At 43.2% G+C, this 19,192-nt stretch overlaps 1 protein-coding gene across 4 annotated transcripts in view; it reads right to left on the bottom strand.

Annotated features, from left to right (window-relative positions):
• The window catches only part of ARFGEF3 (ARFGEF family member 3), a 183,119-nt gene that overhangs the window by 58,608 nt on the left and 105,319 nt on the right, over window positions 1-19,192 (bottom strand). For all 4 annotated transcript variants that reach the window (XM_088840780.1, XM_088840781.1, XM_055433723.2 and 1 more), the window contains 2 exons: window positions 10,462-10,574; window positions 8,800-9,710 (listed from right to left, as the gene is read on the bottom strand). In XM_088840780.1, the coding sequence (XP_088696906.1) occupies window positions 8,800-9,710; window positions 10,462-10,574 (1,024 nt within the window). The remainder of the gene's footprint in view (window positions 1-8,799; window positions 9,711-10,461; window positions 10,575-19,192) is intronic.

Raw genomic sequence — 19,192 nt, 5'->3', positions numbered from 1 at the left:
GCCTCCTTGATTCTTTCAGGGCTCTGCTAGCTTGTCACAGACATTCCCCTTTAATTCCATCTAAAATAGCATCTGACCCACTACCCTCATCCTCTGCAATATTCCTCCTCACCAGGCATTTTTATTCGTTGCCTTAATGGCATTCATTAATAGATTTTTGCTTACTGTCTGCCATTACTACTATTACATAAGACCTATGAGATGGAGGGATTTTGTCATTTCTTTTCACTAGATAACACCAGTGCCTAGAACAGAGTCTAATACATAGTGGATTCTTTAAAATTATTTGCTGAATGAATGAAAATAATGAACAAGTTCACTATGGCAACTAGATGCAAAACATTTAAGATGCTCAGTGCAGTAACTCATAAGCACAAACTTTCCTAAAAGTGGGCTTCCCTGGTGGCTCAGATGGTAAAGAATTCGCCTGCAATGTGGGAGACTTAGATTCAATCCCTGGGTTGGAAAGAGCCCCTGGAGAAGAGAATGGCTACCCACTCCAGTATTCTTGCCTGGAGAATTCCATGGACAGGAGAGGCTGGCAGGCTACAGTCCGTGGGTCTCAAAGAGTCGGACACAACTGAGCGACTTTCACTTCACTTTCTAAAAGTAATAATGTTCCTCAAAAGCTAAAAACAGAATTACCGTATGACCCAGCAATTCAGCACTCTTAGGAGTTTACCAGGAGAACTGAAAACAGGAATTTGAACACATACGTGTATGTCAATATTCACTGCAGCAACTAACACAAATAATAATGCATTATATTAGAAAAACCCCTTTGAATTAGGCACTTGAAAAGGGTGCATTGCATAGTATGTGAATTATATCTCAGTAAGAGCTGTTAACACAAGGGAGACAGACATAAAGAACAGGCTTCTGGACTCAGTGGGAGGAAAGAGTGGGATTATTTGAGAGAATTGCATTGAAACATACATCACCATATGTAAAATAGATCACCAGTGCAAGTTTGATGCATGAAGGAGGGCACCCAAGGCCAGTGCTCTGGGACAACCTAGAGGGATGGGGTGGGGAGGGGCGTGGGAGGGGGTTTGAGATGGGAGGGCACATGTGTGCCTATGGCCGACTCGTTGATGTATGGCAAAAACCATCACAATATTGTAAAGTAAATACCCTCCAATTAAAATATAAAAGCTGTTAAATGAGAAAACAGTCTCAAATATATGTATAAAGAAATAGTTATTGGTTTCCTTCAACTATTTTTTGAAAACATCCTTTTACATTTCATAGTATGCTTTTCATTTTGAAAGACACCTATATTTTTTCTTTCTTTTTTACAAATTAACTGGAAAAACAAAAACCAATGAAACCTCATGCTCTAAAGATGGTCTCATTCAGCCAGAGAAATCTGGTGTCACAGAGAGCTTGGGGTGACAAAACTTACCCAAGTCCACTTCTCTTCATCTGATACTATGTTCGCCCCAATGTTACATCTGCTCCTATAAACACCCTGAGGACGGATTTAGGGATGTAGGTGAAACAGCCCATCCTAAATATGTGCATGCAAATGACATGCACCCAGAGGTGATGAAACGGAGAAGGCAATGGCAAGCCACTCCAGTACTCTTGCCTAGAAAATCCCATGGATGGAGGAGCCTGGTAGGCTGCAGTCCGTGGGGTCACTAAGGGTCAGACACGACTGAGCGACTTCACTTTTCACTTTCACACATAGGAGAAGGAAATGGCAACCCACTCCAGTGTTCTTGCCTGGAGAATCCCAGGGACGGGGGAGCCTGGTGGGCTTCTGTCTGTGGGGTCACACAGAGTCGGACACGACTGAAGTGACTCAGCAGCAGCAGCAGCAGCAGAGGTGATGAAAAGAGAAGGCAGCAAGGAAGAGAAGGGACACTCCCTGGCTGGGCAGGGGTTGGAGGTCTGGGGCTTCTTGCTGCCTGGCAGCATTTGGAGGTTGGCAGGACCCTGGAGGAGGACAGAGGATATGCACAGGGCCTCCCATCCTTGCCTGAGCATGCCAGTCCCCACACTGGCAGGGAGGTAGCAAAATACCTCATAGGACCCCCAGAAAGCCTGTGAAGTGTACAACGAGGGCTCACTGGTGACATGAAAGGTGAGGGGCCTCCCTCTCCAAACCCCACACAAGCTCCTGCTTCTAGATTTACTCTGGCATGGGACCCTGAGGGCTAGCAGAGATCAAATGTCTAGCCAGCTAGGCAGGTTGCGGGTCAGGAGTCACATTTGTTTTAATTTAAAGACATACATATTTCTTGCACAGCTGAAATTCATCCTAGTTATACTGGGCCTCCCTGGTGACTCAGACAGTAAAAAATCTGCCTGCAATGCGGGAGACTTGGGTTTGATCCCTGGGTCAGGAAGATCCCCTGGAGAAAGGGATGGCTACCAGGAATTCTTGCCTGGAGAATTCCATGGACAGAGGGGCCTGGTGGGCTGTATAGTCCATGGGGTCACAAAGAGCTGGACATGACTGAGTGCCTAACACTTTTACTTTCATTATCTATATTGCCTTTCCTGAAGTTTGGCAATTGATAAATATTAGGTTGCTTGCAATAAGCTCACACTTGGTCACAGTGAGCTTCCAGATTCCAACCAAACACTACTGATCTGAGGAACAGCAATCCCAAAGCCTGTGAGCATGCCCCTCTGTCAGTGGCTGTGGGAGGCCAGCTGTTGCTTTTTCACTCCCGAGGAGGCCGTATACAGACACCCTTTTCTTCTATGGAGGATCAGAGGCATTTCAGCAGCTGTCACAACTCACATTCAATACCAGCTTTCAACTAAAGATAGGCTTCCCTGATAGCTCAGCTGGTAAAGAATCCACCTGCAATGCGAGGAGACCCCAGTTCAATTCCTGGGTTGGGAGGACCCAATGAAGAAGGGATAGGCTACCCACACCAGTAGTCTATTAAAGATATTAATATCTCAATGAAACCCAGGTTTCTCTGGATGTTTGCAAACTACTCCCCACCCTACCCGAAAAAAACTTTATTTCTTTCGAAGAAAAATCCCCTTGAATTATGTGGAATTAAGGAGATATTTCAACTGTATGTGTAAGTATTAGAGAACAGGGGGCCCAGAGAAATGCCAAGTGAGGCTGACCTCAGCCAGGAGGGTGGACCCTGATAACCAGTCAGGGACAAATGTTTGATGGGAGTTTTGGGGAAAATAAGGTTTGACGCTTTTGACATGGAAGGAAATAATGAGTAAAATGTCTGGGTTATGACTCCAGGAGACTCTTTCTCCCTTTCTCCTGCTTTTGATTTTTTGGGCTCCAAAATCACTGCGGATGCTGATAGCAGCCATGAAATTAAAAGACGCTTACTCCTTGGAAGGAAAGTTATGACCAACCTAGATAGTATATTAAAAAGCAGACATTACTTTGCCAACCAAGGTCTGTCTAGTCAAGGCTATGGTTTTTCCCGTGGTCATGTATGGATGTGAGAGTTGGACTGTGAAGAAAGCTGATCGCCAAAGAATTGATGCTTTTGGACTGTGGTGCTGGAAAAGACTCTTGAGAGTCCCTTGGACTGCAAGGAGATCCAACCAATCCATTCTAAAGGAGATCAATCCTGGGTGTTCATTGGAAGGACTGATGCTAAGGCTGAAACTCCAATACTTTGGCCACCTCATGCAACGAGTTGACTCACTGGAAAAGACTCTGATGATGGGAGGGATTGGGGGCAGGAGGAGAAGGGGACGACAGAGAATGAGATGGCTGGATGGCATCACCGACTCGATGGACATGAGTTTGAGTGAACTCCGGGAGTTGGTGATGGACAGAGAGGCCTGGCGTGCTGTGATTCATGGGGTCGCGAAGAGTCGGACACAACTGAGCGACTGAACTGAACTGAACGTTCTCTCGGTGAACAAAGGAAATCTGCCATTCCTCTGTCTCACAGGTACAGATGTTTCTCTTTCAATCGTCTTACATCGTGGATGGAGAGTTCTGCCTCAGGTCAGACGTGGACCCAGCCGAGTACCCAGTAGCTTCAGCTGACCCCCAGCAACAGTCAGTGGGATCCGCTGAACCACTAAATGCAGTAACTGAAGAGAACCAGCTCACTGGCAGCCAGACCACAGAGTGATGAGCCTGTCATTCAGACATAGAGACCAATTCCTAATTGGAAAAAGTGCTGTGGAGGTCACCAGAACTAAAAAAAAACAAATGACCAATAACTTGGTTATAGACAATCACTACAAACTACATCGAGAGAGTTGGACCATAAAGAAGGCTGAGCGCCGAAGAATTCATGCTTTCCAACTGTGGTGCTGGAGAAGACTCTTGAGAGCCCCTTGGACAGCAGGGAGATCAAACCAGTCAATTTTAAAGGAAATCAACCCTGAATATTCATTGGAAGGACTGATGCTTCATCATTACCATTTTTCTAGATGTCATATATTTGCCTTAATATACAATATTTGTTTTTCTCTTTCTCACTTACCTCACTCTGTATAAGAAGCTCTAGGTTCATCCATCGGAAAAGACTTTAGACACAGCGGGGAAAGAAGAAGATGGGACGAACTGAGAGAGTAGCACTGAAACCTATATATTACCTTATGTAAAACAGATATCTAGTGGGGAGGTTGCTGTATAACACAGGGAGCTCAACACAGTACCACTCACAACCCAGAGGGATAGGATGGGTGGTGGGGGGGGGGTTCAAGAGGGAGGGGACATGTATATACTTATGGCAGTTTCATGTTGTTCGTATGGCAGAAGCCAACATAAGATTATAAAGCAATTATCCTCCAATAAAAAATAAATTTAAAAAACCTGCTACATTTAGAAACAACCAAAAGATTTTGAAGTCTTATTTCAATGTACTGATTTCTACATGTAAAAATTAATGTCACAGAATATTGGATCTGATGGGACATTTTATAGACCTAAAAGCTGAGTAGTTTGCAACGTTCATGGAGCTGCATTCTGGTCAAATAAAATTCCTGCAAGTGCTGTTCCACACATGCTACAAAAAGTACTGATTTGAAAAACACAAAAACACAAATGTGAAAGTTTCCTTCAAATTTTGTAAAAGACTTTGCTAGGATTATATTTCCCAATTCTCCTAGGAAAGAAGGTGGGGCCTTTGGAAGTCATTCTTTACCACTGTGACAACTCATTTAATCTGGAATTACTTTGTTGTTATTTTTCAGTTGCTCAGTTGTGTCCAACTCTTTGCGACCCCATGGACTATAGCACACAAGGCTTCCCTGTCCTTCACCATCTCCCAGAGTTTGCTCAAACTCATGTCCATGAATCAGGGATGCCATCCAACTATCTTATCCTTTATCATCACCTCCTCTTCCTGTCCTCAATCTTTCCCAGCATCAGGGTCTTTTTCAATGAGTCAGCTCTTTGCATCTGGTAGACAAAGTATTAGAGCTTCGGCATAAGTCCTTCTAATGAATATTCAGGGTTGATTTCCTTTAGAATTGACTGGTTTGATCTCCCTGCTGTCCAAGGGGCTCTCAAGACTCTTCTCCAGCACCACAATTCAAAAGCATCAATTCTTCAGCACTCAGCCTTCTTTATGGTCCAACTCTCACGATGGTACATGACTACTGCGGAAAAACTGCAGCTTTGATTATATAGACCTTTGTGGGCAAAGTGAAGTCTCTGCTTTTTATTACGCTGTCTAGGTTTGTCACAGCTTTCCTTCTAAGGAGCAAGCGTCTTTTAATTACTAAAGGATGTTGTTTGTAAACATGAATTTATCTGAGAGCTAAATCTTACATTCTTTAATGTTGAAACTTCTGCAGCTGTTATTTTGTATGGATAATTTTACTTTTACATAGAAGGGACTAAACATAATTTTTACCATTTCTTGATTACTCAAGGCCATCATCACTGCAACAAGGGGCAGTGCTGTGATCTGATACACAGCTGTTTTGGGGGATCACTGATGGGTGCCAGACTCTGCCTTGTCACCAGGGACACCAAGCTGGTTGGAGAAGTTGCCAAGCTCCTCTTCCCAAGAATGCTTCCAGTTGGGAAGATGCACAGGTTCAGAGACCCTACCAAACCCCTTCCAACTCAGTCTTTACTCCTTCAGCGCATAACTATTCACATCTTTAGGGATCAAAAAGCAAGTTCATCAATTTACAGTCAATAAATAAATTTTGAGGATAAATCACACATATCTTGCACCCTTAGGACACAGCACAATGAAGTTTCTCTATAAATGTTGACTGAAGAAGCATTTGTGTGTGTGGGTACACAAGTGTGTGTGTGAGAGAAACAGAGATAAAGAGATAGAAGAGAGAGACACACACAACACACACATACTAGGAATGTTCAATAAAAGAATGGAAAATTTAATGATGGTGCACATGAGGTACTAGGGAGAAATACAATTTTTAAGAGTATTTATACATTTTTCTAGTATTTCAGTGACTAGAAACGTAATTTTTGAAATGAAATGAAACATGATTTTGTGTGTGTGTGTGTATTCCTTCACACAAATTAAATATCCCAACTATTTTTATATCTAATTCTTAAAAGAAAAATATTGAGAAAAATGTTGGGTAGTCTTAGAAATGGATATGTTACTGCCTTAACAAGAATGGCTACGTAGTTAGGAAAGTTGAGAAATTATATGCATCTCTTTCTAACCACTAGGTACATTAGAGAGTTACTGAGTAGTCCAGGATTAGAAATGCTGTATCTCTCCTGGTGCTTTATGCTATAACTTTGGATCACTCTCATATTAAAAAATGTTCTTCCTTAAATATACCTGGATCGATTTGACAAAGGACAATCTGACCAGCTTAAGATACTTAAGCTCCTTCTTAACAATACAGCAGTCACTTCTACCAAGTTCCAAGAACTGGGCTACAATTTTTTTGTATTTGTGTGTGATGTGTTATTTGTCAGAATACCAAATATGGGGTAGATGGGGTTGTAGTTTCCAAGGAGCTGAAAGTCTAGAAAGGGAAAGGTGGATGCATGAACTCATATAACTATGTCAAATATAGGAAGTGTCATGACAGACACATGTTCAAGGCTCAGTGGTGGAAGAGCAAGCGATGGTGTTGACTTTTAACAGTTCTGTGTGGTCAAGAGACCCTTGAATTTCAGGGAAAGGCACAGTTGATCACCCTGAGGTCAGGTAATCATTTATTCCTGCTATAAAATTTTTTTGCACTAATTAACTGCTTTCTTTCTATAGCACTATGAAAGAATAGAAAATACATATATTGGTCTCTGCTCCCAGTTCCTGGCACAGAGCTTTTAAAACTCTTATGATTTCCTAAGTGATAAGAACACTAGGAGTACCTCCTATTCTAATATGTGTCTTTGATCTCATCCATGACCCAGGGCTCCTAAAACTCTCATAAATTCCCAAGTAATAAGAACACTAAGAGGATCTCTTGTTCTAAAGAGGTGATTGGGTGGACTCCTGGATAACTCCTCGATAGGAGCAAAGAATTTCTGGCTCCACCCCCACCATGCCATCCTCAAGAGAGAGGAGAGGAGCTGGAAATGGAGTTAATAATTGATCACACCACATGAGGAAGCCTCCATAAATCCCAGCAGGAGGGGTATGGGGCGATTCCAGGTTGGCGGACACATCCACACCAGGAGGGTGATCCACTCCAACTCAGAAGCTCCTGTACTCGGGACCTCCCAGACCTTACTCTGTGTATCTCTTCATCTGGCCATTCATCTGTATCCTTTATCAGATCCTTTAGTAAAGTGGCAAGCAAAAGTGAGTGTTTCCCTGAGTTCTGTGAGCTATTCTAACAAATTAAGTGAACCTAAGGAGGCGGTCATGAGAAGCTCTGATTTATAGCCAGTTGGTTAGAAGCACAGGTGACAGCCTGGTCTTGTAGCTGGCATCTGTAGTGGGGGGTAGGTAGCATCAGAACTGAGTTATATTGTAAAACACTCAGCTGCTGTCTGAGGTTTGCTTGTTGTTTGAGGGGAAAACTTTCACACATTTGGTGACCAACTGTCAGAAGTACAGTGCTCTGTGTGACTCATAAAAGAGGAAAGAAGCATAGTAAGGAAGAACTGGGGTTTTCTCTACGTATGAAGGAAAAAGCTGCATACTCCCTCTACAAATACCTTACAAGAAAATGATCTAAATTCATTATTAATAAATTCATTATTCCCTGTGTTAAATGCTGCTTCCCTGTATTCTTTACCTCCTTTCTTCACCAAAATCCTAGGTGATCATTTTCAGCCCTTCAGCAAAACTAGTATAGCTCTCTGGTATACCCTGGCCAAGATATAGCCTACGGCACACCTGTTTAAATGCTGTTTGGGTCACAATGTTGACATTCGGCAGACAGAAGGGTCTGAGATTGGAGAATGCGATGCTGACACAGAACACTGGAGTATCGCACACTGTGGGAAGTTCAGGGGAATTCAGAATAACGTGGTAGGACAGCCTGCATCTGCTCCAAGACCTCATCTGAAATAATTTACACATCAACAAACTAGCAGTGCAACACACTATGATTTTAAGATATCAAAGTGTAGAAGCATAGGAAGAATTCAATATTCTGAGAATCACAGAGTGTCATTTTGTTTCCGTCAGCAGCAGCTTTCTAGAAGGCACCTACCTCTTTTCTGCACATACACATTTATGCACCTCTCGGTGTGTTCCAGCCATCGACTGCTGCACAATTTGAACAAACCACCACCAGTCAATTACAGTCCTTGGCTCTCTTTAAGAAACCGAAAGATTCATCAAGAGGCTCTGAGCACTTTAAACTCCATGCATGCTGGTAACTGCCCGTTAAACAAAATGCTCTGAATATTCTAGTGTACTGCATAGCAAAAAATGAATTACGAACCTGAGCAGAAGGTAGAGACAAAGTTCTGGAGGGCCGAGTCTACCTCTTCCACGCTGGGCAGGGCCAGAAGGCGCGGCAGGAGACCCTCCAGCGACTGCACGAACAGACGGGCGCTGTGCTGGTCAGCCTCCTGGTTCTTCAGCAGCTTGAGAGACAGAGCCGCGGTCCGCAGGGACCTGTGGCCCAGGCAGTCCCGGGGGGTCTGCTCCTCATCAGCTAGAGAACAATTGTCGGATCCAATGTCTGACACGTCCGACCTCCCGGAGTCCTTTTCAGCTGCCATGGAGTACTGGTCGCAGGAGTCGAATTCTGTCCGAGAGAGGTCTTGATCGTCCACGCTGAAGTTGCTCTCACTGTATCTGGATCCGTAGGACCTCATCCTGCAGTCGACGGACAGGAAGTTGGTTATATCGGGGTAGGCAACCGTGTGGCTCCTTTGAACCACGTCTGGCTGGTCCACGGCTTCCGGCTCCGACGCTTTACTCAGAGTCTCCTTGCCCTCCTGGACGGCTGGCGACTTGAGGCCATTCCTGGGGTTTTCCGAGTGGTCCTCGGGAGTGGTCTGACCCAATTCTCCCTCCAGGGTGGTCTGGCCCGTGTCTGTGGTAACGCTGATGCTGATGTCAGGGCTCCGCTCATTCCCCAGCTCCCAGGGTGTGTGTTCCGAGGACAGGACTCGCCGCTGCCAGCGGAAGTCGGCCTCGTTGATCTCCATGGAGTCGCGGCTGGACTCGGCCCCGTCCTTCAGCTCCTCCAGGCGCAGCAGCAGCAGCTGGACCTGACTTTCGCTCAAGCCCCTGCCCTGGCTGAGCTCTTCCAAGGCCCCCAGCAAGGTGCAGACGCAGGACACGGCGGCGTAGCAGGCCTCGACGCCGCCCTTGATGCACGCCTCGGTCACGCCGTCCATGATGCTGGAAGTGTTCAAAGGAGCAGAGGGCATCAGTACAGGAAACATGGAAAAACGCCACAAAGTGAACAAGCGCTGTTAGACTGGTGAACAATTAAGTATTCAAAAGAGATACTCTTGATTCACATGAAATCAAATGATCTGGGCAAAAAAAAATAAAATGAACAATAAAGGAAACAAACGTGCTCAGGCTGGAACGTGGCCCGCTTTGAATCACACTTTTTCGGTTGCCTGGTTTATTTAGGAACAAATCAAGATTCTGATGCAAATTTATAATCTTCACAAGGACAGGCACAGAATAATCTCACTCTTGTAACATGTTCAGTTTTCCAAACAGAAAACATGTATAATGCCTCTAGGACAGTATGGACCTTCCTTTACTCAAGAAATGTATTTCTGAAGAGATGCATGTGACTACAACTATTACAAATCAGATAATATTCCATTTCCGAGAGGGACTCTAGGGAAAGGAATCATATAGCTGTAACATACTAAGTCAAAAAGTTTTTCCCCAAAATAAGCCCAATGAAGAATTTCTGTACAATTTGTACACTGGCTTTTCTCTAAGTCAATATGAAAATATGGAAAGTTATACTGAAATAAGACTTCTCCTCTGGTTTGCAGGTACATTACTACACAGTCATATCTCATATAATAGATTCATATAATTTCAGGAACTTAGACACAACGTTAAGAATATTCAGAAAAGCAGTCTTCACCAAGCAATAAAGATCCAAAAGGAGAACGTATCATACAGTTTGAGAAGATCCAGATGAGACTTTCTTTTTGAAATTGATCTTTTTCTTGATTCGGGTTCAGTGGAGCTGGGTCCTGCCAAATCACAGAGACGCTTTGGGCTCCCAAGCAGCTTTAAGAATAAGGGGGAAAAAACAACAGAAAAGTGAATATCATAAAAAACCATAAGAACTGTGAGATCAAATAAACATATACATTCTCTTTTGAGTGATATGGCCTAAGGAGAAAACACAATTTGGAATTCAAATCTTAATAAATTTGACTTTAGTGTTCTCCTTGACTTGGAATACCCATTGGGTCCCCAGCTCCCCAGTTCAGGACCAGCTTAGACAAAGAATATCCCTTGAGGGAGTGCTTCAAAGTTTTTTATATCACAGAACTAGAAAGGACCTATGCCTATGTTCTTTAATAAGACTGGCCTATAATTTAACTTTTCTATCCTCTCCCGCCTTATTTTGCTGAAATTGACTAGCTTCAAAAACTGAATTAAGAAATATACCTTTCTATTACCTAGGAAAGTTCATGTATTATTAGAACTACCTGTTCTTTGAATGCTGGTATACCTTGTTTCTCAAGCTGTATGGGGCCACTAATTTCTTCTGAATGGAAAGATTTTAAGTACTGATTCCATTTCTTTAAAGGTGATAATACTACTTAGGTCCTCAATTTCTCTTTGAATTAATTTTTTTTAAGTTGCATTATTTCCTAGGGACTTATCTATTTTATCTAAGTTTTCAAATTTAATTGCCTAATGTTGCCTTAATACCTTTGTTAATTTCTTTAACATTTGTAACATCTATGGTCATATGCCCTTTTTAAAAATTCTTATTTCTGTTTATTTTTACCTATTTTAGAATTTTGAATTCTTTTTGCAAGTTATTTGATTTTGTTAGTCTTTTCAGAGTCCTGCCGTATTTTACTTTATTGATTCACTATATTGTGTTTGCTTTTAACCATATTACTTAATGCAAAAGGGCAAAGTGGTTATCTGAGGAGGCCTCACAAATAGCTGAGAAAAGAAGAAAAGTGAAAAGTAAAGGAGAAAGGGAAAGATATACCCAACCGAATGCAGAATTCCAGAGAATAGCAAGGAGAGATAAGAAAGGCTTCTTAAGTGAACAATGCAAAGAAATAGAGGAAAACAATAGAATGTGGAAGACTAGCGATCTCTTCAAGAAAATTGGAGATACCAAGGGAACATTTCATGCAAGATGGGCACAATGAAGGACAGAAATGGCAAAGACCTAACAGAAGCAGAAAAGATCAGGAAGAAGTGGCAAGAATACACAGAAGAACTATACAAAAATGTCTTAATGACCTGAATAACCACAATGGTGTGGTCACTCACCTAGAGCCAGACATCCTGGAATGTGAAGTCAAGTGGGCCTTAGGAAGCATCACTATGAACAAAGCTAGTGGAAGTGATAGAATTCCAGCTGAGCTATTTTAATCCTAAAAGATAACGCTCTTAAAGTGCTGCACGCAATATGCCAAAATTTGGAAAACTCAGCAGTGGCCATAGGACTGGAAAAGGTCAGTTTTCATTCCAATCCCAAAGAAAGGCAATGCAAAAGAATGTTCAAAGTACCATACAGTTGCATTCATTTCACATGCTAGCAATGTCATGCTCAAAATCCTTCAAGCTAGGCTTCAACAGTATGTGAATTGAGAAATTCCAGATGTACAAGCTGGATTTAGAAAAGGCAGAGGAATCAGAGATCAAATAGCCAACATCCATTGGATCACAGAAAAAACAAGGCACAAACATGAAGCATCCAAGCTTCCACTTTTTTTTTTTTTTGACATCAAGAAAGGAGCAATATTACCAGAGATCAAGGCAGTTTCTTGTTCTCTCTCTCCATCTGTCTGCTTGCCAGACCTGCAGCCAAGTGAAGTGGCTGCCTCTGAGCCTCTAGCTGTCCCATCTCTTGTTAGAAGGATAAGTGCCTTTCAGGGGCACAAGAGTGGGAAATCTGACTCTCTCTTGGGATCCCATTACATTCCCTAATCCAACTTTACCAGGAATAAGTCAGATGACATATTTGAATTCTCACATTAATCTTGTGTTTATTTCTCAGGTGCTTCAGAGTCTGGAGGGAAAGGAAATAGAGTTTTGGAGAACTCTCAACAAATACTTAAAGAAAAGCAAGACTTGTTTAATTTCAGCTTCTTCTGGTAGGAATGAGGAATTGGTGTCAATGGCTAGGGTGTCACAGGTCTGATAAAGACTAGGCCTTCCTTCTAAAGCCAAAACGTGGGAGAGAGAAAAGGAAGCAAGGTGTTCCTTTTGGTTATGAAATGTTTTGAGTGGGGGGAGTAGAAGCAAAAAAAGAAAATGTATTTTGAAAAACAAAATGTCCTGTATGCCTCTGATAAATAAGCACAGAGCACACATGGCAGAGAGACAAATTAGAGAGAATGGCAAATAACATACGAGGCGTTCAAACTCCAAAAGAGTAAGCAAACATCCTGGGTGCCCAGTGGTTTCCTTTGTACGTGAGCCCTGCACATTTTGGTATCTAGGTTACCAGCCTTCCCAAATTACTGGTATTGCCACAGTAAGTGGAGGCGATGCTTGTGAGAACAACCTGGGCCACGTGAGTGTGTCGTGCTCTGCGGGGCAGCACGGCCTGGACACACTACCCTGGTGTCAATTATAGCCTCGCTTAGCAAATTGACTGTGGGGAGCTAGCAAACCCACGAAGAGGGGAACACAGGACTAATTTCCTTTGCAGTACAAAGGAAGCTATTATAGAGAGTGTGTTGAGACCGATACACCTTGCAGGCAAAGTATTTACTTAGAATTCGGCTGTCTAGTGGCTCTACCGTGGGCAACAATAACTCCAGTGCCTGGCATATCTGTGGACTTGCTTTTTGTGTGCTCAGTCACTTAGTCATGTCTGACTCTTTGCCACCCCATGGACTGTAGCCCACCAGGCTCCTCTGTCCATGGGATTTTACAGGCGAGAATACTGGTGTGGGTTGCCATTTTCTTCTCCAGGGGATCTCCCCAACCCAAGGGATCGAACCCTGGTCTCTTGCATCTCCTGCATTGGCAGGCATATTGTTTACTGCTTGCATCACCTGGGAAGTTCTGAGGGGGAAAGAAAGGATGCTGTGGCTTCAAAACACCCTCTGCAGATATTCTGTCTTCAGGTCAGAATATTGAACACTTGAATATCAAAATTTATTGAACACTTATTCTTATTCAAGGACTGTAGTGTCAGATACCGGAGGAAACACACAAAAACAATGTATACACAACCATGTTTAGGGAGACAAGAGGCTTGTTCCACATTATACTGTGAAGCAGTCAGTGTGATGAGACATTATAAGCAATTGCTAAATGATGGAACAGGATTTAGAGAAGAGTGAAATCACTGGTCTGAGGAAGCAGAGCCATAAAGGAGAAGGATTTTGACAGAAAGGCAATTGTAATTAGAACATCTGGGTTTAAGTTTTAGTCATATTGCTCACAAGGACTTTGAGCAAGTAAACCATTCCTCATGAAGCCTCAGTATTCCTATCTGGAAAACGGGTGCAAAATTATCTCCCTAAGTGAAAAGTGAAAGTGAAGTCACTCAGTCGTGTCCGACTTTTTGTGACCCCGTGGACTGTAGCCCACCAGGCTCCTCCATCCATGAGATTCTCCAGGCAAGAATTCTGGAGTGGGTTGCCATTTCCTTCTCCAGGGGATCCCTAAAGAAGTCTGTAAATAAGCTAATGTGAAGTGCCAGCAGTGTCTGTCTAGCTTATTGTGACCCACCACTTTACTATGTTAAGTGGAAGTGGCCAATGGGCACAGGGCAGGGGGAGCTGGAATAGAAGCAGGAATGTAGAAGCTGAACAAAGCAGGATGGAATAAGGGTGCATCCTGGAAAATGATGGGAAATGAGAATGATGATGGAAGGGTCTGGAAACTGGGCAGAGTATTTTAGGCTTGATAGGAGAGGCAACATGTGCCACTGGAGAATAGAAAAATTAACAGTGGCCATTTACGAATATAGTGAAAAGTGCTAGTGGCTCAGTGATGTCTATCTCTTTGCAACCCCACAGACGGTAGTCTGCCAGGCTCCTTTGTCCATGGAATTCTCTAGGCAAGAATACTGGAATGGATAGTGAATGGAAGGGATATCATTGATAGTGAATGAATGGAAGGGAATGACTATCCATTCCCTTCTCCAGGGGATCTTCCTGACCCAGGGATCAAACCAGAGTCTCCTGCATTGCAGGTAGATTCTTTACCATCTGAGCCACCTGGGAACCCCATCCAGGAAAATAAAAGGGAGAAAAAACACAGGCAGGAGGCAAGGAGACCAACTTGAATGATTCACTGCTTCAGGCAGAAGGCAATGAGGACCTGCTATTTTTAGCTCTCTGTATGTTTTTCTCTTCCTTTATGTCAACAAAAGAGTCCGAAATGCAGTACTCGGATGCAATCTTAAAAACGACAGAATGATTTCTGTTCGTTTCCAAGGCAAACCATTCAATATTACAGTAATCCAAGTCTATGCCCCAACCAATAATGCTGAAGAAGCCGAAGTTGAATGGTTCTATGAAGACCTACAAGACCTTTTAGAACTAACACCCAAAAAAGATGTCCTTTTCATTATAGGGGACTGGAATGCAAAAGTAGGAAGTCAAGAAACACCTGGAGTAACAGGCAAATTTGGCCTTGGAGCACGGAATGAAGCAGAGCAAAGGCTAATAGAGTTTTGCCAAGAGAACACATTGGTCATAGCAAACACCCTCTTCCAACAACACAAGAGAAGACTCTACACATGGACATCACCAGATGGTCAACACCGAAATCAGATTGATTATATTCTTTGCAGCCAAAGATGGAGAAGCTGTATACAGTTAGCAAAAACAAGACCAGGAGCTGACTGTGGCTCAGATCATGAACTCCTTATTGACAAATTTAGACTTATAGTGAAGAAAGTAGGGAAAACCACTAGACCATTCAGATATGACCTAAATCAAATCCCTTATGATTATACAGTGGAAGTGAGAAATAGATTTAAGGGACTAGATCTGATAGATAGAGTGCCTGATGAACTCTGGACGGAGGTTCGTGACATTGTACAGGAGACAGGGACCAAGACCATCCCCATGGAAAAGAAATGCAAAAAAGCAAAATGGCTGTCTGAGGAGGCCTTACAAATAGCTGTGAAAAGAAGAGAGGCGAAAAGCAAAGGAGAAAAGGAAAGATATAAGCATCTGAATGCAGAGTTCCAAAGAATAGCAAGGAGAGATAAGAAAGCCTTCCTCAGCGATCAATGCAAAGAAATAGAGGAAAACAACAGAATAGGAAAAACAAGAGATCTCTTCAAAAAATTAGAGATATCAAGGGAACATTTCATGCAAAGACAGGCTCGATAAAGGACAGAAATGGTATGGACGTAACAGAAGCAGAAGATATTAAGAAGAGGTGTGTGTTCTTACACACAGAAGAACTGTGTGTATACAGAATACACAGAAGAATACACAGAAGAACTGTACAAAAAAGATCTTCACGATGAAGATAATCACGATGGCGTGATCACTCACCTGGAACCAGACATCTTGGTATGTGAAGTCAAGTGGGCCTTAAAGAGCATCACTATGAACTAAGCTAGTGGAGGTGATGGAATTCCAATTGAGCTATTTCAAATCCTGAAAGATGATGCTGTGAAAGTGCTGCACTCAATATGCCAGCAAATTTGGAAAACTAAGCAGTGGCCACAGGACTGGAAAAAGTCAGTCTTCATTCCAATCCCAAAGAAAGGCAATGCCAAAGAATGCTCAAACTACCGCACAATTGCACTCATCTCACATGCTAGTAAAGTCATGCTCAAAATTCTCCAAGCCAGGCTTCAGCAATATGTGAACCATGAACTTCCAGATGTTCAAGCAGGTTTTAGAAAAGGCGGAGGAACCAGAGATCAAATTGCCAACATCCGCTGGATCATGGAGAAAGCAAGAGAGTTTCAGAAAACCATCTATTTCTGCTTCATTGACTATGCCAAAGCCTTTGACTGTGTGGATCACAATAAGCTGTGGAACATTCTTCAAGAGATGGGAATCCCAGACCACCTGACCTACCTCTTGAGAAACCTGTATGCAGGTCAGGAAGCAACAGTTAGAACTGGACATGGAACAACAGACTGGTTCCAAATAGGAAAAGGAGTACATCAAGGTTGTATATTGTCACCCTGCTTATTTAATTTATATGCAGAGTACATCATGAGGAATGCTGGGCTGGAAGAAGCATAAGCTGGAATCAAGATTGCCAGGAGAAATATCAATAACCTCAGATATGCAGATGACACCACCCTTATGGCAGAAAGTGAAGAGGAACTCAAAGGTCTCTTGATGAAAGTGAAAGAGGAGAGTGAAAAGTTTGGCTTGAAGCTCAACATTCAGAAAACGAAGATCATGGCATCTGGTCCCATCACTTCATGGGAAATAGATGGGAAAACAGTGGAAACCGTGTCACACTTTATTTTTTGGGGCTCCAAAGTCACTGTGGATGCTGACTGCAGCCATGAAATTAAAAGACGCTTACTCCTTGGAAGGAAAGTTATGACCAACCTAGATAGCATATTAAAAAGCAGAGACATTACTTTGCCAACCAAGGTCCGTCTAATCAAGGCTATGGTTTTTCCCGTGGTCGTGTATGGATGTGAGAGTTGGACTGTGAAGAAAGCTGACCGCCGAAGAATTGATGCTTTTGAACTGTGGTGCTAGAGAAGACTCTTGAGAGTCCCTTGGACTGCAAGGAGATCCAACCAGTCCATTCTAAAGGAGATCAATCCTGGGTGTTCATTGGAAGGACTGATGTTAAAGCTGAAACTCCAGTACTTTGGCCACCTCATGCGACGAGTTGACTCACTGGAAAATACTCTGATGCTGGGCGGGATTGGGGGTGGGAGGAGACGGGGACGACAGAGAATGAGATGGCTGGATGGCATCACCGACTCGATGGACATGAGTTTGAGTGAATTCTGGGACTTGGTGATGGACAGGGAGGCCTGGTGTGCTGCGATTCATGGGGTTGCAAAGAGTCGGACACGACTGAGCGACTGAACTGAACTATGTTTTTGTTCAGTTACTAAGTTGTGTCTGATTTGTTGCAACCCCATGGACTGAAGGCCTCCAGTCTCCCCTGTCCATGGACTTCTCCAGGCAAGAATACTAGAGTTGGTTGCCATGCCTTTCTCCAGGGGATATTCCTGACCTAGGGATATAACCTGGGTCTCCTGCAGTGCAGGTAGGTTCTTTACCATCTGAGCCATGAGGGAAGCTCATAAGTACACCACATATTTGTTTATCACTTCAAATATTCACAAAGTACTTATACAAACTTTATGGCATTTTGAACTGGTAACCTTTGGCATACTGTCACCATGTACAGATAATAAACTGCTAGGTTCAGAGTTAAATGATTTAGCTATGGTATCTAGCTGATGAGTGGCAGAGAGGGGATTCAAACCCTGACTCAGACCCAAGTTCATGGAAGGGGTAGATGAACCAGGGCTACCAGGGGCTTGGGTTTAGATGGAGATTTGTACCCTTTCTCTTTTTTAAGAAAGTTAATTTTATTTTTATTTATTTATTTGGTTGCATAGGGTCTTGGTTACAGCATGTGGGCTCATCATTGCCCCTTGGGATGTGCGATCTTAGTTCCCCAACCAGGGATGGAACCCACATCGCCTTATTGGAAGGCAGAGTCTTAACCACTGGACCACCAGGCAAGTGCCCACCTTTTCTCTTTCTTTTGACCCTGGGCAAGTCATTGACCCCTTGAAGTAGTTTCTTTGTGGGAGGGAAAATTCCTTTTTCCTGGCTTCATGTTTCTGTGGGCAAGAACACCCAGTGGAATAACATTCTGGGTCCTTCTCCTTTTCTCACTTCTTCCCAGTGGAGGGGGAGTGGCTGGTCTGACTGGTGAACTCAGAAGAAAGAGATGAGCATGCGTGGTGGCCCCTTCCACTCTCCTCTTCCTGGAGATTGGCTAATTCAAAAAAAGTCCACCCTGCTCCTCCAGACGACAAGCTTCACGGGGCGGGGGCAGGTTCCTAGGGGACGGTTGTTTGGGTGGTGGCCCCTGGTAGCTCAGTCTCTAAAGAATCCGCCTGCAATGGAGGAGATCTGGGTTCAATCCCTTGGTTGGGAAGATCCCTTGGAGAAGAAATATGGCTACCCACTCCAGTATTCTTGCCCGGGAAACCCCAAGGACAGTTACAGCCCAAGGGGTCACAAGAGGTGGACATGACTTAGTGACTAAACCACCAAATGCTTCTAGTCTCACTGGCCTCCAAAGCTGTATTGTGTTCATCAACCAAGTGGAGATCAGATATCAAAGCTGACCCTTTGATCTCCCTTGCCTGAAGCTCTGTTAGGGAAAACATTCTTTACTGGTATTCAACTTCACAAAGTTATTATGAATATTAAAGAAAATATATGTTAAATATTGGCATAAAGAAAAAATGGTCATTACTACTGTGGGTCCATAAATTTTCTTAATCAGCAATTAAACTTGGATTGTCCCTTCATTTCTGGAAACACTGGGTCAGAATTTCCATTTTTGATTACAGTCAAATCTCATGAAAACAACATCAGCAAGCTGTTCAAATTAAGCTTTTTAAAAACTGGTGAGTAGCCAATACTGCTCCAAAGTAATTTTGTTACACTGATTTTTTTGGTGTCAGGTGGCGTGCTGGGATTCATGGGGTGGCAGAGAGTCGG

This window comes from Moschus berezovskii, chromosome 10, assembly GCF_049115385.1.
Source record: "Moschus berezovskii isolate FMDL1 chromosome 10, NW_MosBer_1.0, whole genome shotgun sequence".
NCBI classification, from domain to species: domain Eukaryota; kingdom Metazoa; phylum Chordata; class Mammalia; order Artiodactyla; family Moschidae; genus Moschus; species Moschus berezovskii.
Note: the sequence above shows the minus strand (reverse complement) of the source record. Positions and strands in the feature narration are given on the sequence as shown.